Source organism: Brachionichthys hirsutus, chromosome 19, assembly GCF_040956055.1.
Source record: "Brachionichthys hirsutus isolate HB-005 chromosome 19, CSIRO-AGI_Bhir_v1, whole genome shotgun sequence".
NCBI lineage: Eukaryota > Metazoa > Chordata > Actinopteri > Lophiiformes > Brachionichthyidae > Brachionichthys > Brachionichthys hirsutus.
In genome coordinates this window covers 7,233,529-7,258,161 of record NC_090915.1, presented here as the reverse complement: position 1 = coordinate 7,258,161, position 24,633 = coordinate 7,233,529, and the positions used below count along the sequence as shown (strand labels likewise).

At 44.3% G+C, this 24,633-nt stretch overlaps 2 protein-coding genes across 3 annotated transcripts; one reads left to right on the top strand and one right to left on the bottom strand.

Moving 5' to 3' along the window:
• Positions 1 to 2,537: 2,537 nt before the first annotated feature.
• Positions 2,538 to 13,727, bottom strand: aak1b (AP2 associated kinase 1b). Its single transcript, XM_068752514.1, has 20 exons — positions 13,568 to 13,727; positions 13,098 to 13,216; positions 12,280 to 12,388; positions 12,031 to 12,173; positions 11,795 to 11,916; positions 11,517 to 11,598; positions 11,121 to 11,253; positions 10,925 to 11,028; positions 10,744 to 10,826; positions 10,408 to 10,574; positions 10,110 to 10,177; positions 9,687 to 10,031; positions 9,324 to 9,463; positions 8,956 to 9,140; positions 8,458 to 8,547; positions 8,262 to 8,357; positions 8,073 to 8,180; positions 7,703 to 7,864; positions 7,289 to 7,384; positions 2,538 to 3,178 (listed from the first exon to the last, which is right to left on the bottom strand). Exons 1-20 carry the CDS (start codon positions 13,725 to 13,727, stop codon positions 2,538 to 2,540), a joined length of 3,153 nt encoding a protein of 1,050 aa, XP_068608615.1.
• A 17-nt stretch (positions 13,728 to 13,744) lies between these two features.
• anxa4 (annexin A4) lies at positions 13,745 to 21,703 on the top strand. Of its 2 annotated transcripts, none has more exons than XM_068752519.1 (13): positions 13,745 to 13,778; positions 15,993 to 16,047; positions 16,455 to 16,542; positions 17,819 to 17,913; positions 18,424 to 18,537; positions 18,847 to 18,937; positions 19,576 to 19,655; positions 19,976 to 20,032; positions 20,583 to 20,676; positions 20,990 to 21,085; positions 21,192 to 21,250; positions 21,324 to 21,446; positions 21,593 to 21,703. In XM_068752519.1, the coding sequence occupies exons 2-13, from the start codon at positions 16,039 to 16,041 to the stop codon at positions 21,647 to 21,649; spliced, it is 963 nt and encodes a 320-aa protein (XP_068608620.1). In that variant the 5' UTR covers positions 13,745 to 13,778; positions 15,993 to 16,038; the 3' UTR covers positions 21,650 to 21,703. The 2 variants fall into 2 exon arrangements, with proteins under 2 accessions (XP_068608620.1, XP_068608619.1); XM_068752518.1 differs by lacking the exon at positions 13,745 to 13,778 and adding an exon at positions 14,805 to 14,939.
• Positions 21,704 to 24,633: the final 2,930 nt, after the last annotated feature.

The following is a 24,633-nucleotide window of genomic DNA, read 5'->3' as shown; positions in this document are numbered from 1 at the left end:
ACAATTCATGCATGTGTATGAAAATATGAAAAACTGAACGTGCATTATTCTGGTATTGTTCATACTAGCTTGCTGTCGCACTTTCGCCTTCCACTCCGGTCACTTTCTTTTATGACAAGTCCAAATGTTTGCCGTGGAGCATAATACTACGATACACAATACATAAATGTATTTAAAATACACTTATAGATGTATAAATTCACTTAAAAGGTCTTCATTGCATTTTCAATGTCTGATTTTATGTTTGCAATGCTTTTTGAAATCGTTTGGGGAATTCTTCACAGTAACTCTGGAGGAAAAACACCGAATTGTCTGTCAGAAGATGTTTTTGTGGATATAAATAAACCTCCGCCAAGCAGCTCATTTACACCGTCCACCTCCAAGATGTGTATCATCTGTTTTGAAATGAAAAAAGGAAAGAAAAAGAAGCCAAGGAGCAGCTGACTCTATTCCCCTCGGGTCTACAAAAATAAACCTGATTCCCAGATCCATGTGTATTCCTCAGGTTCATATGGAAATGCTTTCAGATGCAGTTGGGCCTTCAGACCTGTGGGCAGTGAGCTCATGGAGGTTTGTCATGAAAATGCAGCCAGAAGCAGCGGCCATGACAATGAAATGAGAATCTGGCTGCGATGCCACGTCGATCTGGAAGTCGATTTATGCAGCTCAAAACGTCTCGCACTTCATCAACAAGCAGAGAAAGGGCTGATGAAATGAACAAAGTATTTTATTACACCTTCTAAAATCACTGCAACTTAAGGACAAATCGGGTTAAGCCTTTTGGGTCCCTTAAGAGTCTACGTTTGTTTAATTGTTGTCTGTCATGTGGACATAAAACACACGGACGTCTCCGTTTGTCTGCTTCTCTAATTAAAAAAAAGCTCAGATCAACTTTTCCATTTCGATCTTCCTTATCAAGCTCTTTGTCTTTCCGCTGCGTTTGAAACTTCATGTCTCACCTTAAACACATGCTCAGTGCTGACCTTAGTTTACCTCGGCTGCACAAAGACCATCGCTGAAGGCTGTTGTGTAAGATCGTGAATCACGGTGGAACTTTTCCACAACTTTCAACTCATTTCTAAGAACACTGAATACAAACAAGCTGCTCTTCTTTCACAGAAACTTGACTCAGCATTCATCTGCTTGTTGATTGGAACGTCAGCCTGACTAAACTGCTGCGTTTGCAGCTTATTTCAGCATCCCGCTGAAGGATGCCTCAAGTCTTTTCAAGACGCTGTTGTCTTAATAAAAAATGGCAAAAAATCAGAACTCAGTTCAGGTTCAGTCAAGAAGACCTGGGGCCCTAACACAAAATGAGTTGTATTCAAATTATGGATTTAGCAATATTAATCTTAAATGAACAATAATTTGGGACATGATGCCTTGACATTTGCATAACTTTGGTTTAGGTACGACTGTTGTGACGATGGCACTCATTAAAAAGGTTCAAGATGCGGAACGGAGTGAAAATAAAGCTGAGATCAACCAGAATGATATAGGCAGAGGAGGAAACAACCAGGATGTCTTAGTCAATAAAAAATGTTTATTTCCCACATCTTCAGTATTACTGTCAATATATTACAGAAATGTATGAACACTGTCAGCTAAGGCAGCAAGGAGGCCTAGTTATGAAACAAAGTAGAAGTATTATTTGAAATGTTATCTCAGCTGGGGTTTTAATACTTCTCGAGGATGCTTCCTGACATATCGTGTCATTAAACGGACCGAGAATAGGGAGCTACAAAGAAACGTCTAAAGATCGGAGAACTCGCTATAAAAACGACAGCAGCAACCTGTGAACAGTTATTAATGCATAAATAAAATTCAGCTCGAAACCTTTTTCTAATTCCAGTAACAGTCTCGGGACCAGGCGGTTGAGATTTCAGTAATTGATCCGTCTTTTCACTCTATTAATAAAGTATTCACGTCACGCATCATCCATGCTTCGGTGATCCGTTTCATTCCATAACTTTTACATAATAATCTCTTTGGCTTGCAGCTGAATGATCGATCAAGTACCAGAGATCTATGATGGCACCGCCGATATTAAAAGGCACAACCTGTAAACTAAATGTAAACAACTAGAAAGATTTAAACATTAAACGAATGTTTAGCTGCAATAAATGTTGATTAATATGTTCTTAATACATGTGAAAATGAAAACATTAAGATATTCATATTTCTAACGGTGTAAAAAAATTGACGCGCAAAAGGTCTGGGTCAGGCAAACCTTTGATTTTGATAATCAAGAAAACACTGGATATTTGTAATCATTAGTCGACTAAAAATGATAATCATCAAAAGAGACTGGGCCATTAATGAAACCCTTTAAATCCTTCACGTTTAACTTCTGTTGCTGAAATGGTGCATTTCCATGATCGAGGTAGAGCTTTAAGTTTTAAAAAGTACATATCAGTAATTGGTAAAAAAAAAAAAAAGGATAAGTTACTGTCTTTAATAATGCTGACAGAAATATGGCTAACGCTACAGATGAAATGCTCCTTTTATTGTTGGAGAAAAAGCTCGGACTTTGTGTTTCAGGACGGTTTCCCTTGGGAGCACCTGGGCTGGAAAGGTGCGGCGCCAAACGGCTCTTCCAGAGCTCGGCCCCCGATGGTCCAGGCATGCAGGGGCCCCACAGCGACTGAACCCACAGCAGCCTGTTGACCGATCCTGGAGACGACTCTGTGCACCGCCACCGGCTGTTGGAGCAGAGGCGTCTCCACGTGGACGCGAGGAGCCCGAGGAGCAGTGGGAGACGATACCGGGACCAGCTGACACAGTTTGACGTGATGGATCTGCTGTGACTGTGACACGCGAGCGTTACCAGAAATAGCCTTGGTGGTTTCCTGCCTCTTTCCAAACGGTGCCTGAAGGAAAATATCAGAAGCCTCAGCAGGTTTGTGGGATGCAGAGGAGGAGGTGGAGCTGCTGCTGCTGAATGCCACCCTGCTTTGTTTTCCTGGTGCGTTAAAAGGGGCCAGCTGGAAGACATCGGCGGCCGGGCTGCTCCGGGGTTCAAAGTGCAGGCTGGTCGGAGCAGCCGGCATCCTCGTCTCATCGGATGGCAGGATGTGTTCGGCAGAGACCGACGCAGCAGTCCTCTGCTGGATCCTTCGCTTCTCCGCGGTGGGCTGCACGCCGGCTGCCATTCGAGTCTGCAGCTCCCCCTGCAGGTCTGAGTGTGGAGAAGAAGGGAGGAAGGTCAGGAGCAAAGATGAGGATGAGGAGCAAGTAAAGGAACGTTTATTTACTTGCAGGTGCAGCTCAGCTTCAGACAGCAGTGGTGTCTTTTTCTTTCCAATTTCTTTTTCCAAGTTACTTTTATATTGTAGGGGGGGGGCTGTAGTCTAATGTCTACCTGGAAAAAACCCGACATAAAACCGAAGTAGTTTAATAATAAATTTGAAATGTGCTTGCTCATAATTGTTGAATGTATTAATACGTGTTTATGTTTTTATTCTGTGTGAAAGTATAAAGTAATTTATGTTCTTTAATTGGTTGACTCATCACATGACGCTTATTATTACAGATGTGAACTGCAGCCCAACCTATAGTAGATTTCACTACTATAGAAGGGGCTTCGAGCAAGTAAAAAAATGATGAACCACAGTCACAAAATATAAAACCAAAATTACATTTAAATGTGCTATGAAGTTTGATCGTTGCTCTTACCTGAGAAGAATTAAACTTTTTTAGCAAAATAAAAGCATTGAACAGTTGAAGATGTGCATGGAATATTAGGCAAAAAGACATTACTACTAAATATATGCGCTAATCTTCGGTTTTTAACATCAATTTAGTATTACGCCATTATAATATCTGAATCATAAAAGACAAATTAGGAAGAAAAAAAAGCTACATACAAAGTAGAAAAGGTGTGATCAGTTCACGTCTTTAAATTACACAGCAATTATTTCTAACTCATCTCAAACTGATTTTAACAAAACTACTCAGAATTTGCAAAATCCTTTAAAGTTACTCAAAAAAAAGTACCGTAGCAATTATTTAAAATGTGAAATAGTCAAAAATCTGACCTTCAGGCCATAATGCTTTGTTGACACATTTTTTTTAAAACAAAAACAACATAATCAACAAGTTGACATTCACATTTGTATTTTATTTTCCATCCCTTTATAATTTCTTTAATCTCACAAAAATAGAAGGAGCACATGATGCGAAGAGGCATCTCAAAAACACTCAATAATATCAGAACTGACAGCTTTCGTTTTTGGCGAAACAACAGAAATCCGGGTCTTCCTTCACATCGAGGGCCGAGCGCACTGCCTGCTTCGCTTCGCCGATTACAACAGCACACCGGCGGCTACAGGGAGGTTGCATAGGTTCAAACAGTGACTGCACAAGAGCTGCCCGGTGAGACGATCATAAAGAAGAGGGTGCCATGCAGCACCTGCACCGACTGCATGTAGGAGAAGAAGTTGGAATTTTGGTTTTAAATTACCTAATTCAGAAAGGAACCCAAAATAGTCTGAATGTTGGTGGGTGAATTAATAAATTAGGAAAAACATTTTTGTGGAGGTCTCCACCTGCGTGTGGATCTACTGATGGCTTAGCGTGAAGCCCATCTAACATGCGTCTTCATCGTCACACTCATGAGTCCCGATTCACACGTTCATCTCTGAATCTTACAGAACTAGATCTCACCAAAGAACACTGACTATTATTTCCTGACGAGACAAAATGAAATAAGAACCCCCCCCCCCCGGCTCTGATGATGCAAGGGAAGCTAAATTACCTTGTTTGACCCTATAGATAAATAGACTCCATTGCTGGAGCTCCTTTCAAACCCTGGATGGCTGAATTGATGCCGACTGATCATCACGATTTCTGATGGATGGGGAATGGGACGCCAACTCACATCCACATCCTTTTTATTAGGGGGGGGGGGGGCGCTGTGCTTTCAGAAGAGATTTTATCAACGACGTGAGAGTCGCCATAGATGCAGCAAACAACAACAACACGAGTTACTGGAAAGCACATCCAACAATTCTGACTCCACACACACACACACACAGACACACACACACGCACACGCACTTGTCATAACACCAACGCACATGAACGGAACGCCCAACGACACTGCCATGCTTTTTGATATGAACTCACTAAAACCGGCAAAGCAAAACAAAAGCTGTACAGAGCTCAACGCCAGAGGAAGTTCCCGCTCCAGCCGTGAAATGAAACCGGACTGAGATTCAAGACGCTTCCGGAACAACTGTCAAAGGTTCGGAATAAAAATATAATCCCTCGACACACAGCTCAACAGAGAGGAATGAAATATTTATCGATTGTTCTCCAATATTATTAATTGATTATGATGTTCAGAATCATAGATTATTTATTTTTATTATAGACTAATATTTATTTCTTACATTCATTCTCTAACACTCTATTCATATTAACATGTATTAACAGGAAAACAATGTCATCTTTAATTCCTATATCTATATATACAGTATAGAGATACATATATGAGGTTTCACGAGTAAAGCTTCATGACAATGACTTCTTATATACACGGGAGGATAAGAACCCGTTGGATAAATATTTACAACAAAAGAAGAGTTAACCAATGGCAGGTATGTAGGAGGGGTTGAACACGGCGACGTGAATGTTGGTTGATGCGCAAATAAAAAGAGAGAGCGAGTGAAAATGACCTTTAAAATGCAAACGATGTAGCAAAAACATCCCGACTAATCATGAATGGTCTCTCGCTGTAATTTAACGACTGTGCTCATTGAATTCTTGATTAGTTCATGGTTTCATGCATTTTCTACTGATATGGCAGACTGCTCTAAAACACAGTCAAATGGCCCGATTGGCCATTTAAATTATAACAACGTTTGAAGTTTAGTCGGTCGGCGATCCTACAGTCAGCTGTTGTTTAATTTATGGCACGTCACTGTTTTGTGTAACTTTTATACTGCTGGAGGTGTACTACAAATACTTTCTATACTACAAAGCATGTCTGACAGCTATATATATATATATATATTTATCATTTTAACTGCACAACTTGGAGGTGGCCATTGCCTAACACCCCCTACTTTTTTCTTCTCCTCCTTGGTGGTGGCCATTTCCAAATGTTTAAAGTCGTACTCTGACTTCGGGTTTGACTAATGTGTTCACTTCTCTTCGTCGCATACCCCTCAGCCCTCCTCTTCAGCACAGAATTTGCACGATGTGTGGCTATGGCTGTTTAGTTTCCAGATTGTTTGATGCCATTTTTACGGTTGGATCTATAGCAGCTTTAAACATTAAAGATATTCCACCGGCAGCCTGGACCAGAGGTAGCATTGATGCTACTGTGCAAATCAGGCGACAAGACTAAGACCCCCCCCCTTTGTAGACAAAAAAGATGAGCTCATTTAAATAAACGCCCGTTGAACTTCTATGGTTTTACTTTCTAATGTGCAAATAACTCTGGGGAGGAGAATTTCAAAAGGCAAATGACGACAAATTCACTTAACAACTACGACCACGTATAACTATGCCTATTTTACATTACAACAATGATTTTCTATTCGACGTAATGCAATATTGTTCAAACAAACGGGATAGCAATATTATATCCAGATTGAAAGAAAGATATTAGCGTACGATTAGTGCGCTGGACACGCTCTAACCGACGGATGATCACATGGAGACTACACAACGAACGAAGAGAAGACGAGCGATGAGGGGTGAAAAGGAGGCAGACGAGGTGGAAAGGGCAGGAATGAAGGCGGAGGCTAGAATGAAGCGGTGCAGGAAGCTGCGATAACAGAGTCGATTGCCGTTATGCTATGCCAGCCTATAATCCAGCGTTACAGCTTCTACTGCAGGGGGTGTGGGGAGCGCCTATAAGTCGATGAGCTGGTCCACCAGCAGCAGGGAGCGTGCCAAGCTGGGCAGGCTGGATTCAGAGCCGCCACTGTTACTACGGGAATGGCCTCCTGAAACTGGCCAGAGAGACAAGGAGGGGGGGACGGAGGAGGAGGGGGGAGGGCAGAAAAAAAGCAAACACAGCAGTCAAAGAGGGGAGAGAGAGGTTGGAAAAACAGAGAGGAGAGAGAAAGAGAGTAAAGAATTGACCCGTTCACTTTTACTGGCTTGAATGCATTCTCGAGTCGGACGGTGTCGTGCAGCTCGTCAGCACGTTTGTCCGTTTCACGAAGCGTTTAGCAGAGAAGCATGCAGCCGAAGGGAACGCGGCGTTCCAGCCAATCCACGCCTATTGATCATTAAAGACAAACAGGACCCACCTGAGGGGAATGTTAAAACTCACCTTGGGAGTTCTTCCGGCCGGTGACGGGGATAGGGTCGAACTCGTCCTCCGTGCTCGATGGCTGGGGCTCAAAGTCTGAGATCAGGAGAGACGACTCTGCAGCGAAGAAAAGAAGAAATAGAAATAGTGGGTTGTTCAGTTTGAGTGTGGGATGAAGCCGAGGCGGTAAAGATGGAGGGAGCACAGGGGGGAGGAGAGGAGAGAGTAGCAGCGTGAAAGGAGTAATCAGGTCACTCAAGGTATTCAATCGATTCGTTTCAGCCTCAATGTATTTAACAAACACACACTATGTCTTACAATCAAAAAGAAAAAGCGATCCAAAGATTTCCAGACGTAGATTTCTTTGTTTAAAGTAGAACATACCTACGTACAGAATACTTATATGTACCAGAAGTCCATATTCTTCCAGATTACCTAGTTTAAACTGAGTAGAGTCTCCGGACAACAGACTGAAATCGTCCAAAGCAGAGGTAGCGGAGGTGGGAGCGGAGGAGATAGAGGTGGCGGCGCTGCTCGCCGCCTGAGGGGCGGAGATCAGGGAGCAGCTCAGCAGGGAGTCATCGGCGGCGAGAGGGTCTGGGACGGGGTGAAAGGAGCCCAAAATGAAGTTCAGTGAAAGAAACAACCACGATCTGTTTCCTTCAGTCTGGCACCAGTTACGGCATCTTGTGTTTGACCCTGCGCCGGCCGCCGTGCCCTCGGTAACATTAAGCAGCACGAAATCAAAGCGTTACAATGCTGGAGCGTCTAAGACTCTCACCAACGCGCGCTTTAAAGGACACACCTTTAGCGGACTCTTCCAGGGAGCCGCCGAACGGATCAGACAACGACAAGAGGTCAGGAAGCATGAGCGAAGATGTGTCTGGAGATTTGAGGCCTTCGATCAGCTTCTCTGCAGGGATACAGAACGCACACGTGAGCAACGGCAACATCAACGGCAGCAGCCGTAACCGAGGACCATAGAGATTATTACCGGGAGCGTCGGACAGTTCAAGGGTACCGAAAGGATCCGGAACAACCAGCAGCGACGCTCCAGAATCCACATCGAGAAGTCCTGATGGTCTTTCAACTAGGAAACACAAGTAGGTTTTTGTTGCAAGGAAGGAGACTCTTTTTTTTTTTTGTTGCTTATTCGGCCCAATTATTCTAAACAGCAAATTGCGAGATACCGATTTCTTGGGATGCGTTATCCAGAGTTGAGGCCTGCAGGCCGGGAATCAACTCCTCAGAGGACGACGGCTCCATTTCGGAAGGCAAGTCTGAAGGTGAAAAAACGTCCTGATCATCAAGAGCTTTAACACGAGTCGTCTGAGCACACCTCACCCTCTAAAGACTGACCAACAGGTCAATCAGGGTAAAACGTGGCCTCCGCTCCCTGGGTGATCTAAGAGGAGAGGACAGCCGGTCCCCCACTTAACCACAAAGATCCCGTCGCTAAACACAGACTTTTACATTTCGTCGTAAATCCGAGTCGCCGTTAAACGAGGACCAGCTTTGTATGGTTTCGGATGTACGTTATGGAGACTTCAGAGTCATTTCATCTCTTCCACGGAAAAGTCATGAACTAATATTTGCAGAAAAAATCTAAACAACATTAAAATTAGATCTAGTTATGGATATGTATCGATTTATGTGGAAGTTTTGCTGCGGCTCCACACAAACTGTACCGGCAGGCATTTTGTCCTCAGGTTTGAATTCTGCTGCAGTGAGATTTGAAAAGTCGTCATCGTCAAACGGGTTCCACGCTGGCTGCGTGGGGGGGCTGCCGGCTCCAGCTTTGCTTTGGTCCTGTCCCGCCTCTGCGACGGCGAGCTGAACGGGCTGGGCCGCGACCGGCTGAGGGGCGAAGGATCTGCAGGTGCAAAACGCACAAAACAAGATTAAGTAAACCCAACGGGAAAGCAGAACGACGCTTTTCAATGCGTCAAGCTTCCGTTCAGGGTTTTTAAGCGATGCTTTTGAATGTATGACACAAGTTTCTGATGAAGTAAGGCGAGTGGCGATGAACGGAGCAAAGAGGAAGCAGGTCGCTCACTGGCCGGAGGCGGCGTCTCCACCGGCTCCTCGTGGCTGCGAGGAATCGTCCAGCGGGACGGCAGCAACGCCCGCCGCCGCGTCGCCCTGCCCGCGCTGTTGCCTCTGCTCGCCAGACGACTTCGGAGAAGCAGGAGGGCTCTGATCAGAAGGGGCCGAGGCGGGACATTAAGAAACGATTGATGAGGAAATATTTCATTTTCTCAACGCCATTGAAGAGGAAAACCAAAACGACGAAGAGAACAGCAGCGCGTGCCGCTTACGTTTGTCTTCGGTTGGAAAGGAAGCAGCAGTTATTCGCTACGACAGCGCCACAGTGGCGACGCTCGCATTACACCGTTTGAAGCCGGATCCTGTCACTTACCAGCTCAGGTGCTTTCCGGCTGATCTCGCTGGAGGCGGGTTCAGCCGGAGCGGCCGATGGTTGAGCTTTCTGCGGCGGACACACGGGCGCCTGGCCCGGGGCTGTTTGGCTGAGCGAAGGCTGCTGAACCTGGCCGGCCTGCTTGCGTCGGGCCGGGCGCTGAGGCGGGGCCGGGCTCGAAGGAGCCTGCGCTGCCTGCTGGGGGGCGGAGGAGCCGAGCACAGAGGGAGGTGCGGTCTGCGTCTGAGGCTGGACGTCAGCCTTGATCACCGGAGACACGACCGCTGCAGCCGTCGTCGTCGTCGTCGTCGCCTCCGCTCCTGAAACCGCTGCCGGCTGAACCGGCTGACATGAAAAAGATATTGCTGCGACGGGCTGGATGTGATCCGTCTGCTTCTGCGGGGGGGTTGCAGTCTGACTTACATTATTTTGTGACAGCGCCTTCTGGGACTTCAAAGCCGCAGCTGGCTGCGAGAGGCCTAAGCCGACTCCTGTAAAGAGAGCAGAGAAGTTATTAGTGAACGCACAAAAGGTCATTTTATGATCAGCTCCACATAAATGGAAACCAAGCCTCTAGTAGCTGGTGCAAAAAATAAATAAAAGAGATAATAACAATCAGGCTAGCTCGCTGCAGCTCGCATGAAGAACTGCAGCATTCAAATTGAATGCTGCTCCCGCCATTATGCACGGCGTGAATAAAAAGAGCCGAGCGAGTACACACCCGCAGGCTGAGCCGCGCCTCCGGGGAGATTAGCCCGCTTGCGAGGGGTGAGCGCAGCAGGCTGGATGGGGAGGATGCCGGCTGCAGCCTGGGCGTGGGTGTGGGCGGCTTTGGGCCTCTGGCGAGGCGTGATGGAGGTTTCGGTGGTGGGAACTGGATCCGTCAGTCTGGCAACGACGGGAGTGAGAAGGCATTCTTGTTAATGATTGCAAATAGTGTTAGCGATTAGTGATTATTTAATGAGTATCAAAATCACTGGCCAGTCCCGATTGCTTCAATGATATGTTGTGCTCCCGCAGCTTTAACGGTAACACGGTGCAAGAATGTGACGCTCACCTGGGTTTAGTCTGGCTCTTCTTCGCCGCGGCCGCCTCACTCGCTTTCACTGGCTCAGGAAGTTTAGAAGGAATCGGACAATTCTTGATGAAGGGCAGAGAAAAGAAAAGGAGAAAAAAAATCCTTCAGAAAATACTGAACTTCCACACGACAGCACCGCCGACGACAACAGTGCACTGACCTTCACATTCTGGACAGGGCAGGTCCTCTGGGCAAGTTTAAAAGCAAAGTAGGACACCTGGTAAATATCTGGTCTTCTGTCTGGCTCCGGCTCCAGCATGTACCCTAAGGGAAAAAAAATCAAGACGGGGTAATCGCACACCCGGCTATAAGCGCGTCACGTATGTTGAGAAGAGTAACGTTTAAGGAGGACTGACGAATGAGGCAGTGAAGATCGTAAGAGTAGCGGGAGTTATCTGGAATGGTGAAGCTGCCATCGCAGATGGCCACCTGGCTTTCACCGAAGGGCAGCGTGAAGAAGCACAACTTGTACAGCAAACAGCCCAGGGCCTGGAGGAGACAAGCGCGCGCACGCACACACACACACACACACACCATCGCATCACCCACAAACAAAGGAGGAGACTAATGAAGAACGCCAATAATGCACAACAAGAATAGTTTCTACGCCACATATCAGCGGGTTCGAGGTTAAATCCTGCATTTAGTCACAACGCAGACGCAAAATGTTCAACCTGTGATCTGCACAAATATAAAAACTTTTCTCTATTGAAGATCAATCAATCAATAAAACAACTACTTAATGAACTAACCCAGATGTCTGCTTTTGTGGTGATTATCTTGTTGTTGTAGAGGTTCACCATCTCGGGGGCGCGATATGATAAAGTAGTGTACCTGAAATAACATGGGAAGAAACAGAATGGGACAAACGGCAGTGAAAGAAAGGAGCCCCGTACAGTACGAGGAGCTTATAAATAAACACGATCAAGTCTATTAGGCACCGAGCTAATCCATCTTTTTGAACACATAACAAAAATATCTATTTCACGCAAATCATATTTCACCAAATCAGCTAAAAAGAGACACAAACTTTTTGATCTCTTCCTCCACAGCGGCCGCTCCTTCAGTCTGCGGGCTCTGGAACTTGTTGGTGGCGCTGCCAAAGTCACACAGCACGTAGTGACCTTTGTCGTGCAGGAGGATGTTCTCCACCTGCGGATTTAAGAGCACAGAGGGCGGCGTTGTGCATAATGAGACCATCGAAGCGCTAGCAGGTGAGACCCAATCTTTTGCCCCGTGTTAACACAGAATGGGCTCAATCCTCACCTTAAGGTCTCTGTGGATGATGGGCGTCTTGCGTTGGTGCAGGCGAGAAACAGCATCACAGGTGTCACAGAAGATCTGCAGAACCTCCGCCTCGGTGAAGCCAGTCTGCAGCCTCTGATTCATTAGATTGACCACCTGGCCCCCTGCAAAAAATAACACCCGATTAAACGCCGACACGACTGACTCTCGCCTGACTTTATCTCAACTCACTGCCCGATGATTTTTCCGCCGCGGTCCATTTGCACTCACCCTTGCAGTAATCCATAAGTATGAAAACCTCCCATACATCCCGTGATCCCATAGCTGTAATACTAGAGTCCAGGTAACCAACGATGTTCTTGTGACCAACAAGGTCTTTCTGCAACCGCACAAAAACACATCGAAGCCATTAACAAGACTGTGTGAGCCGGGAAATGAATGCTTCAACGTGTCACGAAAGATGCCACAGGAAAATAAAAATAAAAATTATGTGCAACGAGTGTGCAAGAAATTATGCAACCGGTAAAAAAAATATATATACTTCTTTGTTTCGTGTCAATCAATGGTTTTCAATGCCGGTTATTTATTTATTCAATCTACCGTAGTGTGGTTCCGATGCAGTGTGAGACTGGTGCCTGCAGAGGGCGCTGCGAAGGAGCTGTGACATACAGAACCTCAAAGGTAATGAAAAATGTCTGGTTCTGCAGCGCACGCGTGTGTGGGTGTGTGTGTGTGTGCGTGTGCGTGTGTGTAGGTGTGTGTGTGTGTGTGCGTGTGCGTGCGTGTGTAGGTGTGTGTGTGTGTGTGTGTGTGTGTGTGTGATAAAGAGATAAAAAACAATAAAACACCCACTGAGCTTTGAATCAGATTTTTGGGTCTTTTATTATCCGTGTTGATTTAAGATGTAATAATAATAGTAAGTTAAATCCTGCTCTGAGCCCAGTACCGAGTTCTTCCCATGTTCTCACAGTTACTAGACACACCAGAACACTTTTATCTATCCATGCGAAGGTACAGTCAGTCGCTTTGTAGTTCCCTTCGGGGGTCCGGTGGATGCAGAGCGACAACAAGGAAGGGAAGCTGCTCACCATTATCTGGATCTCGCATTTGCACACCTGCAGGTCGTGCTCATTGTTGACGTACATCCTCTTCAGGGCGCAGCGCACCCCCTGATTGGACCGCACGAGGAACACAACGGCAAAACCACCTGCGCGAATAAAAAAGGACATCAAATGAGTCAGTCGTTCATCAAAGAGACGTTCGATTGCGTCACCAAACATCTGACAGGAAGTAGGAGGTGCAAATGTTAACCACGCAGACCTCAGTGACATCTGATCAGTTCTGATCAGGTGGACCCCCCCCCCCCCCCCCCCCCCCCCATTTCTATCACATGCACGGTAAACTGAACGTGCAGCTTTCCTCCAGCTGTCAAACAGAAGGCCAAGAAACACGCACAAACACGCAAAGCTCCATCAGACCTGTCACGTGACTCGCCAGGTAAACAGCTGGCACGACGGAGGAGGCATCGATCCGGTGCGATCGACCCGGAGCGACTCACCTTCAGCGATGATCTCCTCCACGGTGACTTGGTGCCGCCCGACGCTGAAGGCTCGACCCAGGAGATTCCCTCCTGCGTGGCTGGAGCCCGAGCCGCCAGCTCCTCCAGAACCGGGCCCGGAGCTCACCAACTCCCGACGGGAATCGAAGAACTTCCTCATGTCGTCGATACGTTTAAATCGCAAGCTGAATTACGGCGCTGATATTGGGGAGTAAGCAGAACCGAACCGCCCGCATGAGGCGTGATTATGTTAAACCTCAGATCGAGCCTTTTGCCTTTTGTCGCCGACGATCCGGGTTTTTTTCCCCCATTTGCGCGTCGATCGGGCTCGTCGGTTGGTTAAAGTGAATCACACCGCAGAAAGTCTTCCTTTAGCTATCGATCCATCCACCCGGCTAACGTTAGCTCCTGCTCCATCCCGTCCAGCCATTAGCAAGCTAGCTCAGTGCTAGCTCCTATGACATTTCGTTGTAGGTTATCCGGTTTATCCTCTGAAGATAATGTCTCCGAGTGCGACGTGTCCGACGTTTAGCGTAAAAATCTGTCCATCCTCCGCTCAGTGATGTGAAGGAGCCATTTAATTGCCTCCATTTACGATGAAACAGATTTTTTTTTTTTCTTTTAGTAAGCTAATGCATGAACGCGATGCAGCCACATGAAAACACACAAAAAAGCGCAGGGTCGATATTGAAACTATAACACCCGGGGCCGTCTGGTGTCGCTGCAAATGATAAAAGACACGAAATTCACGTCTTCCGAAACATTAGAGAGAGAGGCTTCAAACAGCCTAATCTCTGCAGCCACAGCAAGCTTTGATCGCCACATCTCGCGAGAGACACAAGGAGCCAACTCCGTGGAAACGAGATCAATGGAAGTGACGTCATTATGTAAATGTTTATTTTTACATTTTGAATATTATAATATGATTATTAAATATAAAACGTTCCAATGCCTAGATAATCCATTAACCTTCTGAGTTATGATGCTAAAAGTGAAACAGAAAGACAGATAACGAAAACCTAACCTCCTTGATACCGTTAATAAACCCTGTAATTTAGTCAGGCTTTAATGTAATAGTAAAATATTACTATTTGTGTTAGTTGCGAATGAATTCATTCGAATTATTTTGAACGGGACTTATTTCATAGAATATTCCCGATGTTTATTTTTCCCTGTCATCACGTTCTACCGATATTACGTGAACGCAACACAAGATCGCGCGCTGACTATGACGTCACATAAAAGGAGGAGCCCTTTCATGTTATTTGCCTTTCTGTGGGACGTTCGAGGAGCAGAAAGTGTTTCTTTCGAGGTTCTGCGCCGCTTTCCGCTCTTCTCTCGCTCCGCACGGACTAAAGAGTCTCCAGGACGGGTAGGAGTCCGGTCGGGCATGTTTGTTTGCGCTGTTTGCGCTGTTTGCGCGTTGTTTATTTGTCGCTAGGTGTTTCATGCAGAGCTACACTCGGACTGGGACCGCTGATCCGATCTCCTGGGTGTGTCCAGTTGTACATTTCAGTTAACAGTCGCCGGTCATTTATACACATTTCTATTTTCATTTAGCCGAAAGCTATTGTGAATATTATAGTGAATATATATATATATTTTTAATGGATTTAAGGATTACATTCAAGTTGAAAAAAACTCATGTAACGTTTCCATTCTGGACTGTTTCCAAAGATTGCTCCATTCTAATCGGCCTGCTGATGTTGTGGGCTCGTTTTCCCGGATCAGTCGGATCAGACACTAAATAATGCAAGTCCAGGAATGGGAATGTAAATGCCTGCAAATGGCTCCAATATTCTAAATATAAGTCTGACCTTTAAGCCGTGAAATGTACAATACAAACAAGTTTCTCATTATACACACTACAAACAACAAGCTCTCATTTTTGTTTGTTCCCAGGAGGAAGTTATCAATAACTTATTCCCACACTATGGTGCTATAATGGTCTCATCGTAGCACAGTTATACTACATTTGTATGTCTGAAAGTGTTTTGTGGTGTTATGCTTAATCCATATTTGGGTAAGCATAAAAACGTAACACATTTTCTGATTAATATCTTTCTGTTATTTTCCACGTTGTCTTTATTGGTTCATTTATTAACTACGAGATCTGCAAAATGGGTCTTCTTAATAAGTTATTGATAAATGGCTTTCGACAGCTATGCGAGGATTAGCGGGTAAATTGATCCCTCCTGAAAGCGCCGCTTCCTTTGCTCCCGGTGTAGTAATCACAGGTGTGTCTGAACAACACTACCTGAATGTGGACTAAACCTCTGAGATGAGCTGCATGCATTATTGACCGGAAGGTAATGAGGGTCACACTCAAAACCAGATGTTTTACTGCCCTTAAACCTGACGCCCCCCCTTAGTTCATTCTTTCTAAGTGAACAAACTCATTATTATTTATTTGTTTTCTTTGTAGCTATCTGTTCCTCCACTTTTGGAAAAGCGCACTTCCACTTCCTACTATGGCAGCGGTAAGTCCCTCTATCCTGTACCTGTTCACAGGAAAAACACGAAGCAACATTTTATCTGCAGCAACAAACGATGCAAAATGTTTAGCTTTTTTTTTATTATTATATTTTTATAATTTCCCATTCCCCACACGCGCATTGCTTCTTCAATCAGTGAAGATAAGATAAGATAAGCATCTGCTGTGATTTAAATGTCTGTATTAAAAAATTTTAATTCATGAATGGTCTCCATTCCACCAAAGAACCAAAGATTTTTCATCTTCCAATTGTGGAAATTGTGTTCCAGCATTCAATTCTCAAGATGCGTTTTTCTGTACAACGAAGGTCAAAATCGAACCAGAAGCAAATGTTTATTTTATTATTATTTTAAATCAATACGTGCTTATGAATTAGTTCTTATTCATGGCCAGATCGGAAACCGTGGAACTGTGACCGAGGCGGCTGGTTTCAACGCAGACGCAGACGTTCAGAAACTGAGAGACGCCATGAAGGGAGCCGGTGAGCGATCCAGAAACCACCGTCACCAGAGATACGTTGGATTATGTCATTATTCCTTGTCCTCTATCGGATATCTTTCCATCCTCTGCTTTCCCCTCCAGGAAAGTTTTGAAAAAATAAATTCAGGGTTGCTAAGCGGAGTTTCACATTTGTGGGAAAATAAACTCGACCTTGCCGATCACGCCTGAAGTAGAAAACTAATCGCATTATGTCTTCCCAGGAGTCGCGTTTAGTTCATTATGAGCACATCCAGCAAAAGGAGTGTGCTGCTGTTCCGTTGTTGGTGTTTGTTACAGCACGCTCATGCTCTCCTGACTCGCGTCTCAGCCCTTTAAATAAGGACTCTGTGCTGATGCCAACAAAGCAGCCGTGTGCTGCAGTACGGCTGAAACCTCGTGCTGCTTAAAATGTGACAAAAGGAATCTGAGTGATTTTAGACCAGCGGTCTCCAACCCTTTTTCTTGCCACGGACCGGTTTCATGGCAATTTTTTCGCGGTCCGGGGGGACGGGGGTAAATTAAAAAAAAAAAAAAAAAGAGGAATATGATCTTATCAATAAACTTTATATTATGCACTTGCAATAACTATTAAACAAGTATTACACCAATATCTACTCACCATTAGTTGTGGCTTCAATAATTGCTTCTGTCCTTCATGTTCACGTTTTTTGTTTCATAAATTCCACGTTATTGTCTTTTAATCCACATTATTGTCTTTTATTCCACATTATTGTCTTTTATTCCAGGGTTCTTGTCTTTTATTCCACGTTATTGTCTTTTAATCCAGGGTTCTTGTCTTTTATTCCACATTATTGTCTTTTATTCCAGGGTTCTTGTCTTTTAATCCCGGGTTCTTGGTCTCTGTGTGCCGAAGCCGTTTCGAATCCTTCATTGCTCGTTAACGAAGCTGTAGCTAAAGTTTTAAGTCTGATATATCTGTTAAAATAAGTTTTCTCTTCTTCTTCCTCCTCAGTTGGACTTTCTCATTAGCAAAGAAGCTCTCCAAAGACGTTTGTTTTTTCATTTAATCTTCGCTAGTTCACGTCTGTTTTTAGTAAAGTAACACGTAAAGCATGAACATTTACAGGCGAATGTTACGTTGGCGAAAATCCGGTTGTTTTTCAAAATAAAACACCTTTTAGACGCTAATAATCAATACAATGGAAATTGTATACATCAGTTATTCTTTCTGTGCGGCCCGGTAACAAATGGCTCACGGACCGGTACCGGGCCACTGTTTCAGATTGTGAGATCCTCTGTCATATTATTTCTGGCAGGCACCAATGAGGCAGCTATCATCGAGATGATACCCCGCCGTACCGTCGCCCAGAGGCAGAGTATCAAAGAAGCCTTCAAACTAGCTGTGGGGAAGGTGAGTTTGGGCCGTGAGGTGAATGGCGGCGTTCGACACGCCTTCTGTGCGATCCCTCGTCATCTGTTATCGTTCGCTTGTTTTACTGTGCTAACACGATGCCGGTGGCGTTCGAGGCGATGTTTGTACTCGTGAGGACGGAGAGGGCCTTGTCATCTGTGGGAAAGGGGAACGCTCTCCCCTATAATAAACACGCCGCTTTCCTACTTACTGCCTACGTGGACCGATGCAATGACGGAAAGAGAAGTTTGGGATGTAACTCGTGTTTACCTAACGAGATAAGTGCCCGCTCGCTGCGCCGTGCTCAGTCACATGTCAATAAAGAAAGAAAGAAAGTCCTCACAGGCAGAAACAATGAGTCACGTCCCAAACGGCGGGCCACGCCCACATGTGGTCGCGCAGCCCAGCTATGAAGAACAGCATCTGTGTTTGCTGTCGTGTGAGCAGACACCACGCCTTCTAGTGGAGACGCCAGTGAGGATGAATCTGCTCCCTTCCCCCCCCCTGCAGAACCTCGCTGACGATCTGTCCTCGGAGCTGAGTGGGAACTTCCGCAGCGTCGTTCTGGGCCTGCTGATGCTGCCGCCGGTGTACGACTGCTACGAGCTGAGGAACGCCATGCAGGTTCTGCGCTGCTTCTTCTTCACTGGATGTTTGTGATCGGCTTTACAAAGTCACCATTCCCCCCTCATACTCCCCTGTGTTACTATAAATAAGTGCATTAAATACACAATCAATACGTGTCTTAGTCTTAGCATTATTTGCTGACAACACATTAGCAGCCTGGGCCAGAGGGCAGAAAGTCAGACATTAGCATTGTTTATTTTTAACATTTGTTGGCAGTAACTTAAAAGAAGAAATATGGCCAAATGTGTCCTTTACGCTTATCTTGTGTCTTCGTTGTCTTTTATTGACACCATCGATCAATCGCAGGGGGCTGGAACGGAGGAGGCTTGTCTCATTGATATTCTCGCTTCAAGGTCAAATGCTGAAATCAACACCATAAATGCTTTCTACAAGAAAAGTAAGCGTGTCCTCTCGGCGATGGCGTTTCTGTCATCCGCTCCATTGTGTCTGATCATAGATATGTATGTGATATCCAGTGCTGTGTATTGGCGATAATGCCATTAATGGAGAACCAGCGGACAGCACGAAGCCGCCGCTTCGGCCTTTGTAACCGTTTACTGCATCGTGGTAGCGACGTAGCGAAGTATTGTTAAACGTGAAAGAGATTGTTTTCCTCCAGTGTGATGTTACAGGCTTTGGTGGAATCCTGCCATTGTTGGTGAATTTAGGCGGCTCAATGAGTAGAAATAAAACAAAGATCAGTTGTGAATCGTTTCCTAAAGCTCATTATTATACTTAAACAGTAGAACTCGTTTTTGTTCCTGTTTTCTGGGGTGTGATTTAGCCGTAAATCTTTGATATTAAAATCATCAACTAATTAGCTTTTTATTCACTTAGTGCATTATTGATTGTAGGGCCATTTATCTCTGTATAAATATCCATTTATCTATTTATAACGAGATAAATAACGATTTAGTATGTGTTGCTTGTTTATGTACACGCTGGCATTTAATTGTTTTTGCCCCACAGTGGCCCAAAAGGCATTAGATTACACATGATGTATTTTAATTTCTTATTTGTGTCTTTTTGTGGCAGAGTATGACAAATCCGTGGAGGACGACGTGTGCGGCGACACGTCTGGGATGTTTCAGAGGGTTTTGGTCTCTTTACTTTCGGTGAGCAAACGGATCCTAGATCCGAGCAAACTAAGTATTTTAACATTCATTCAAGTCAATTCAAGATATTCACTTCTGTTTAAATTGCTAGAAAGCGTCTACAGTTCATAAAGACGGTGTCTTTATTTTGTCAGATTTGAAGGATTGTGAAATTCTCTTTTATGTTTGTGAAACGTCAAGCGGGGCGTCGGGTAAAGAACTTTTGTCAGCTACTTTTTAGGGAAGAGGAAGAAATGGTTACTTCTACATAATAAAAATGTTTCCATTGTTCAAGCCGGCATCCTTTTTTCTGTGGGGCTGCTGCATCTCTTTCTCTGCAGGCTGGGCGGGATGAAAGCGACAAAGTGGATGAAGCTCAGGCCGTCAAAGACGCCAAGGCAAGAGATCGGCTTCTTTTAGAATAGATGAACGGTTTTTACCTCCGCCAAGGACAACGCTTTTCTGTTCGGTAGCAGGATCATTGAAAAACTACTGGAAAAATGATAGAAATTACCAGTAGATCCCATTAAATGTTGAGAGCGATCTGTAGACCCGTCCGGATGAAAATAAAAATCTGGGTTTTCCCGTTTACTTATTATGGAGCCTTTTGGGGAAGTAAAATATGCATTCAATTCATTCACCATAAATCACAGTTATAAAGGGGTCCGAAAAATGTCTTCTGGATCTGATCCAGAATGAGGTCAGGAAAAAATATTAAATTTTAACATTAAAACTCATTTATGGATGCAAAAATCAGTTAAGAATACACATCAACTCTGATTCACTTTGACCTTTCATGGTTGGTGTATAAAGATACCAAGAACAATCTAGAACCTTCTGGTGCTGATCCAGATCACCATGTGGACGGTGTAGATCCAGTTAGGAGGAGAACGAGCTGCTTGGTGACTTTTATATACCGTATATATATTTTTATGTCTTTAATTTTAGGACATCTACGAGGCCGGTGAGGCTCGATGGGGCACCGATGAGGTTAAATTCCTCACAGTGCTTTGTGTGAGGAACCAAAAGCATCTTCTTCGAGGTGTCCTCACCGTTCTCTCTCTCTCTCTCCCTCTCACACACACACACACACACACCCTTAATCACGATGTCCACATCGAGGGTGGCACAAACGTGCATTCAGTCTTCCTGATAATCAGACAGTGATCCTTTCCATAGCAGTAATTAGCTTTTTAGCTGCTAGCAGCCGTTTTTGCACGAGTCACGGGCATACATTTGTAGCTCCAGATCAAAAACGCACAGAAAGCCGACACTGAATTTCATTCATGTAGCAGCATGTATTGATCATGAAAAACAGCGTGACCCAGAACTACAACATTCATTTCTTTGTTCAGTGTTCGAGGAGTATCAGAAAATCTCTGGACGAGACATCGAGGAGAGCATTAAGAGGGAGATGTCCGGCTCTCTGGAGGACGCCTTCCTGGCCATCGGTCTGTTCTGTCCCCTTTGTGTGTCTCAATAGAAGCAACTCTTAAGTCACCGATCTTCCACCCCTGGATCTCACCTGGCGTTCTGACATCTGCTCTTTTCCTCCAGTGAAATGCGTTCGGAACAAGCCGGCGTTCTTTGCAGAACGATTGTACAAATCAATGAAGGTAAATATTTGACGTAAGGGATTAAGAAGAGTAAACCTAAGGCATTGTGATCACCGTGTCTCTCTGTTGTCAGGGGATGGGCACTACGGATAGTGTCCTCATCAGAATAATGGTTGCCAGGGCGGAGGTTGACATGCTGGACATTAAGGCGCAGTTCCTGAAGATGTATGGAAAGACGCTCTACTCCTTCATCAAGGTGAGAGACCGAAGAGCAGGCCTGGGAATTATTCTGGCAGTGCTTTTACTGTGTAGCAGCAACAGAGACGGAATTCCCTGTCGTACTTCAGGAACGCGGACGATCCTTTGAAGTCTCACTGATCTTTTTTTTTTGTGTGTGTGCAGGGAGACTCATCTGGTGATTACCGCAAAATCCTGCTGGCGCTGTGTGGAGGCGAGTGAAAGAAACGCCAGAGTCGTTTTCATTCAGCTCAGCAGCTTTTTATACTGATCGCATACTACATCTGACCATTTCGACTTTCAGAGCCTTCACATTTCACCGATTGACCATGGTGCCTTGTTTTACTGTTTTATGTACCAATTAAACCAAAGACCAGTGACCTTTTAACGTGTCTGTGTTTCCGTGTTATTGGTCCCACATTAAGGATTGATTAATAGCATTAGCTGCAAAGAGCGAGACATGCTACTCACATCTTTTAAGACCATGATAAATGGGCGTTGTCGGCTTCAGGCTTGTTGCAGCGCATTGGCATCGTCGTCCGCTCAGCCAAGTCCATTTGTTTAATTGGAAGCAGCTTCTCGTTTGTCGATTCAGCCCTTCATCATTTCACCCAATTACATTAACAGGCCGCTGGCCTGATTTGGAGGCTGTAAACTGTGCTCTCATCAAGTTAAGGAGGATGTCCCAGAGCTCATTTGTGCTTAAGGCACCAGCTCAGAGCGATGACTCTGGGAAAAGACGTGCAATGTTGTACCCAAAGCGAGCACGAGGGGGCGCTAAAGTAGTTCACAAGATTTGTCGAGAGGATGAGCAGCAGGGTCAGCCTTTTTTGAGATCAGCAAAGTAAAACTCATGAAGTACACATATTACTATATTCCACCTGAAAGGTTGAGGTTGATAGTTGGCGAGTCATGTCAGGTACACAAACTATTGTGGGACTGTTTAGGTGAGGACGCTTTTGTACTCTGAATTTGCACAACTAGAATTTATCATTTCACTGAGATTTTGAGATGAACATTTGCAATAACATTTTTTTTAATCCAGTGGCAGCAGGTGTTCCATCTCCTTGAATATTTACGCCCCCAACATTTCTACATTTAACTTTAAATGTTCAGTTTGTCCCTGTGTTTTTGCGATATTACTTTATAAAGCTCACGCCTGATGAAAGGAAACCATGACTCAACCATGAAGCATTTTATCCACGGACGCCTTAAATGAATCCGCTTTATTAACCAACAAGCTCCACATGCGCTCAAATTTGCAATCAGAATTTGTTTTTGGGAAGCAAGGTAGGCATAAATGTATTTCAAGTAGTGGCAAATATCTGATTCTGAACAGTCTTTAGAAGCAGCAAGAAGAATCAAACGACGATGCGTCACAACTCTGACATTATCTTTTCAGACAGCTTTTATGTCTCCAAAGAAAGGAAGCTGTCGCTCAGACGATGCTGCTTGAATTCTTTGGATGCAAGAGCTGTTTACGAGGCCAAATGAAAAGCGTCGCCTTTATCAGCTCCATCCATAAACGACGGTGAAGGCACGACGCTTCAATGGCATCTCCTAAATATGGTGCTAAATCAGAAGTGGGAACTTATCAGCAAAGAGTCCTGGACATATCTGTGAGCAGCTCAATAAGAAATGAAGCCGCTGTCACCATCTATCAACCCCAATTTATCACATAACAATGGAGCATCATCATCATCAAGTCTGACAAAGTCGTGAATCTCGTCGGGGTCTCTTCCATCTCATTGGTGTTTTCTCCCCTCTGTGCCTCCTCCCCCTCCCGAAGCGGCAGGAGCTCGTCCTCTGCGGAGGGACTCGTGTGATCTTCATACTCCTCTTCACCCGGAGAGACACAGCCACAGGTACGTTCCCTTAATCTATGATGGAATAGAATAGAATAGAATAGAATCGAATAGAATAGAATGCCATGTTAGTTTGAATAACACATTTTCATGCTATATAGTTCTTCAGATGTTCCTGTTTGAATGTGTTTACATCATTAGAAATTATATTAAATAACTGATTTATTTTGACATACAGTACCGTACATCTAAAAAAAGCACATTTTTTAAATCAAAATTCAAAGATCAATGAATAAGTCCTCACAGCCTCTCGCACACACACAAACACACACACACACACACACACGCAAACACACACACACACACACACACACACACGCACACAGCAACTCGTCTCTTCTCGCTGCTGTATTTACCAAGTTGAGCTACAAATTACTTTCATATCAACAGTTTTGAGTTTGTGCTTATTGTACGTTATATTTTGTTTTGTCTTTTTAGATAGCAATGATTTATGTACTGTGAGTTTTAATACAGTATAGTATAGTACTTTCTATTTTATACGGCACTTTGGTTGACCTTCCCGTGCTTTATAAATACATTTGCCCTTGACCTTGAATGCATCTAGAAAATGCAAATAGCACACCAAGAAGTTAACACCTTGTAGACTTCTGTCACAAATTTGCCTCAAACTGCTCCCAGACTTAATTAGGAATAAGTGTAGGATCTTCTTGACAGGAAAAATACAATGTTTCTAACAAGCTTTTAAACAAATTCAAGCATTATTTTAAGTTCCACTTTTAAAATAAAAGTACATTTTTGTCTTTGCAGTTGAATGGTTTAACTTTTCAACCATTGGACACAGTCAGCATGACGGTATTCCCTAAGACGTTTCAGACGCATAAATCATTACATTGCTGTTTAGCAGCTGTGTGTTTATAATATTCACAATATAAAATCTTTATCACAAATATATTTAGATTGAATCATTGATCAAAATCCCTCTTGTATAAACTGTGACTGTAAAATTCACTCTCTCCCACCATCCAAAATATCTTTATGGAGATGCTTCACAGCAAAATGAAAGTTGTCTGATGTTGATTTTACTTTGAGAAGAGTCTTTATTGTTGCTCAAAATATGAATTCCAGATGCTGCATCAACAAGCGGTCTTCAAGTCCACCATCATATTTTGAATGGGGATTTAGTATTAAGACCAGAAATGTCACCTTCCTTTGCATTTCGATATATAAATGTGACAATTAGAGCCAGAAAGGGAAATATGCCTTAACTCTGCAGGACGACTGCGTTCTTTGCAGACGCCACAAAGTGATTTGACATTCTCTTAATGAACGTTTCAGAGGAAAGCGTGATGAACTCACCTGTTCTTTTTTAAATGTCTCTGT

What these genes read in the sequence shown, in the direction of transcription:
- aak1b (XM_068752514.1), bottom strand. Translation starts at nt 13,727, where the DNA reads ATGAGGAAGTTCTTCGATTCCCGTCGGGAGTTGGTGAGCTCCGGGCCC. An exon ending in AAGAGCCAGACTAAACCCAG is followed by an intron (nt 10,575 to 10,743) that starts GTGAGCGTCACA and finishes CGTCGTTGCCAG; the next exon opens with ACTGACGGATCCAGTTCCCA. An exon ending in TGAACTGTCCGACGCTCCCG is followed by an intron (nt 8,181 to 8,261) that starts GTAATAATCTCT and finishes GTATCCCTGCAG; the next exon opens with AGAAGCTGATCGAAGGCCTC.
- anxa4 (XM_068752519.1), top strand. An exon ending in TTTTGGTCTCTTTACTTTCG is followed by an intron (nt 19,656 to 19,975) that starts GTGAGCAAACGG and finishes CTTTCTCTGCAG; the next exon opens with GCTGGGCGGGATGAAAGCGA. An exon ending in CGCTCTACTCCTTCATCAAG is followed by an intron (nt 21,447 to 21,592) that starts GTGAGAGACCGA and finishes GTGTGTGTGCAG; the next exon opens with GGAGACTCATCTGGTGATTA.